Below are 1,100 nucleotides of genomic sequence, written 5' to 3'. Positions count from 1 at the left end.
ACCATTTATTTAAAATCAGAATATTTAAAGAAATTTCGGATGTTATTATTAAATGAGATGGCTAGAAAATAAGAGAGTGGTGGGAAAATAGGGACTATAATAAGAGAAATACTGCTAGATGACCTGTTGATGATATGTTGTATTTGCCATGTACGAGACTCTTTCTGCTCATGCCCTGTTAATGGATCAGATTGACAGATTTTAGGCAATGTAGTGAAGACAATGTATGTATGTGTTTGTTTAACGTGCCTGAGGGGTGTAGGCAACGCCTGCGCCCCGGAGCCTCCGAAGGGTATGGGGACGTGCTATGCTGAAGAGATCCCTATATATACAGTAGAAAAGAGAATAGGATTCAGATAGCACCTCTTGAAAAGACTCAGTCCCCCAGGACTGCGCATCCACTTCTGCCCAGACGTATGGCCATTCATGGTGAGTGGTGAAGACAAGAGGAATAAAAGGCCGGAAATGAAACTCGGAGATGCGCAATGCGATGTCAATGACTTTTTTCTTCGAGGGCCTTCCTCAGTCCATCACTTGGTCACCATGGATCAATCGCTTCTTTTAGTAGTCATTCTCTTTCTCAATCCGCCACCCTCAAAGAGCCTTCTCGACAGCTACCAGCTCCTTAAAATCCTCGGAGTATTTGAAAGCCTCCTGTTTTGTCATGCTCGGAAGGGGCTTACGCCCACACACACCGTATCCAAAGTAGGATAGCAGGCCGCTTTTCGTACCAACCACGCCTTCTTGAATTGATATCCAATCCCCTTGAGCTACAATCGCTTGTAGCTTTTGGGCTTCAATGAATTCCTCAGCCTTGTAAAGCTCGATGATCTCAACACAAGTTTGAGCCTCCACCAATCAGAGTCTGTATGGTGAAATCTGCAGAGCCACCCATGCACATAAAGCCTGAGCCGTTATCCGATGCTGTTCTACCCTTCAATTGCTGCTGCAATCCGATTTAACTTTTCCTGTATTGCCACAGGTAAGCTTGCCAGTCGACTATATCTGGGTGCTTTGACAGTTCGATGATTGTATCGGAATCTATGTCTATACCCGAGGCACCGCCGGGGCAGTTGTAAATTAAGATGGGAATCAGGGAT

General features: G+C 45.1%; 1 protein-coding gene across 1 annotated transcript; it reads right to left on the bottom strand.

The window, feature by feature from the left end:
- Nucleotides 1-594: 594 nt before the first annotated feature.
- On the bottom strand, nucleotides 595-831 carry HCAG_09247 (predicted protein; the record flags this gene model as incomplete). The annotated part of the gene is made up of 1 exon (XM_001535773.1): nucleotides 595-831. A coding segment is annotated over one exon (237 nt), but the record flags the coding sequence as incomplete, so codon positions are not given.
- Between the last annotated feature and the right edge of the window lie 269 nt (nucleotides 832-1,100).

Source organism: Histoplasma capsulatum, genomic scaffold, assembly GCF_000149585.1.
Source record: "Histoplasma capsulatum NAm1 scaffold_116 genomic scaffold, whole genome shotgun sequence".
NCBI classification, from domain to species: domain Eukaryota; kingdom Fungi; phylum Ascomycota; class Eurotiomycetes; order Onygenales; family Ajellomycetaceae; genus Histoplasma; species Histoplasma mississippiense.
The sequence above is the reverse complement of the archived record's forward strand: the minus strand, read 5'-3'. Positions and strand labels throughout refer to the sequence as shown.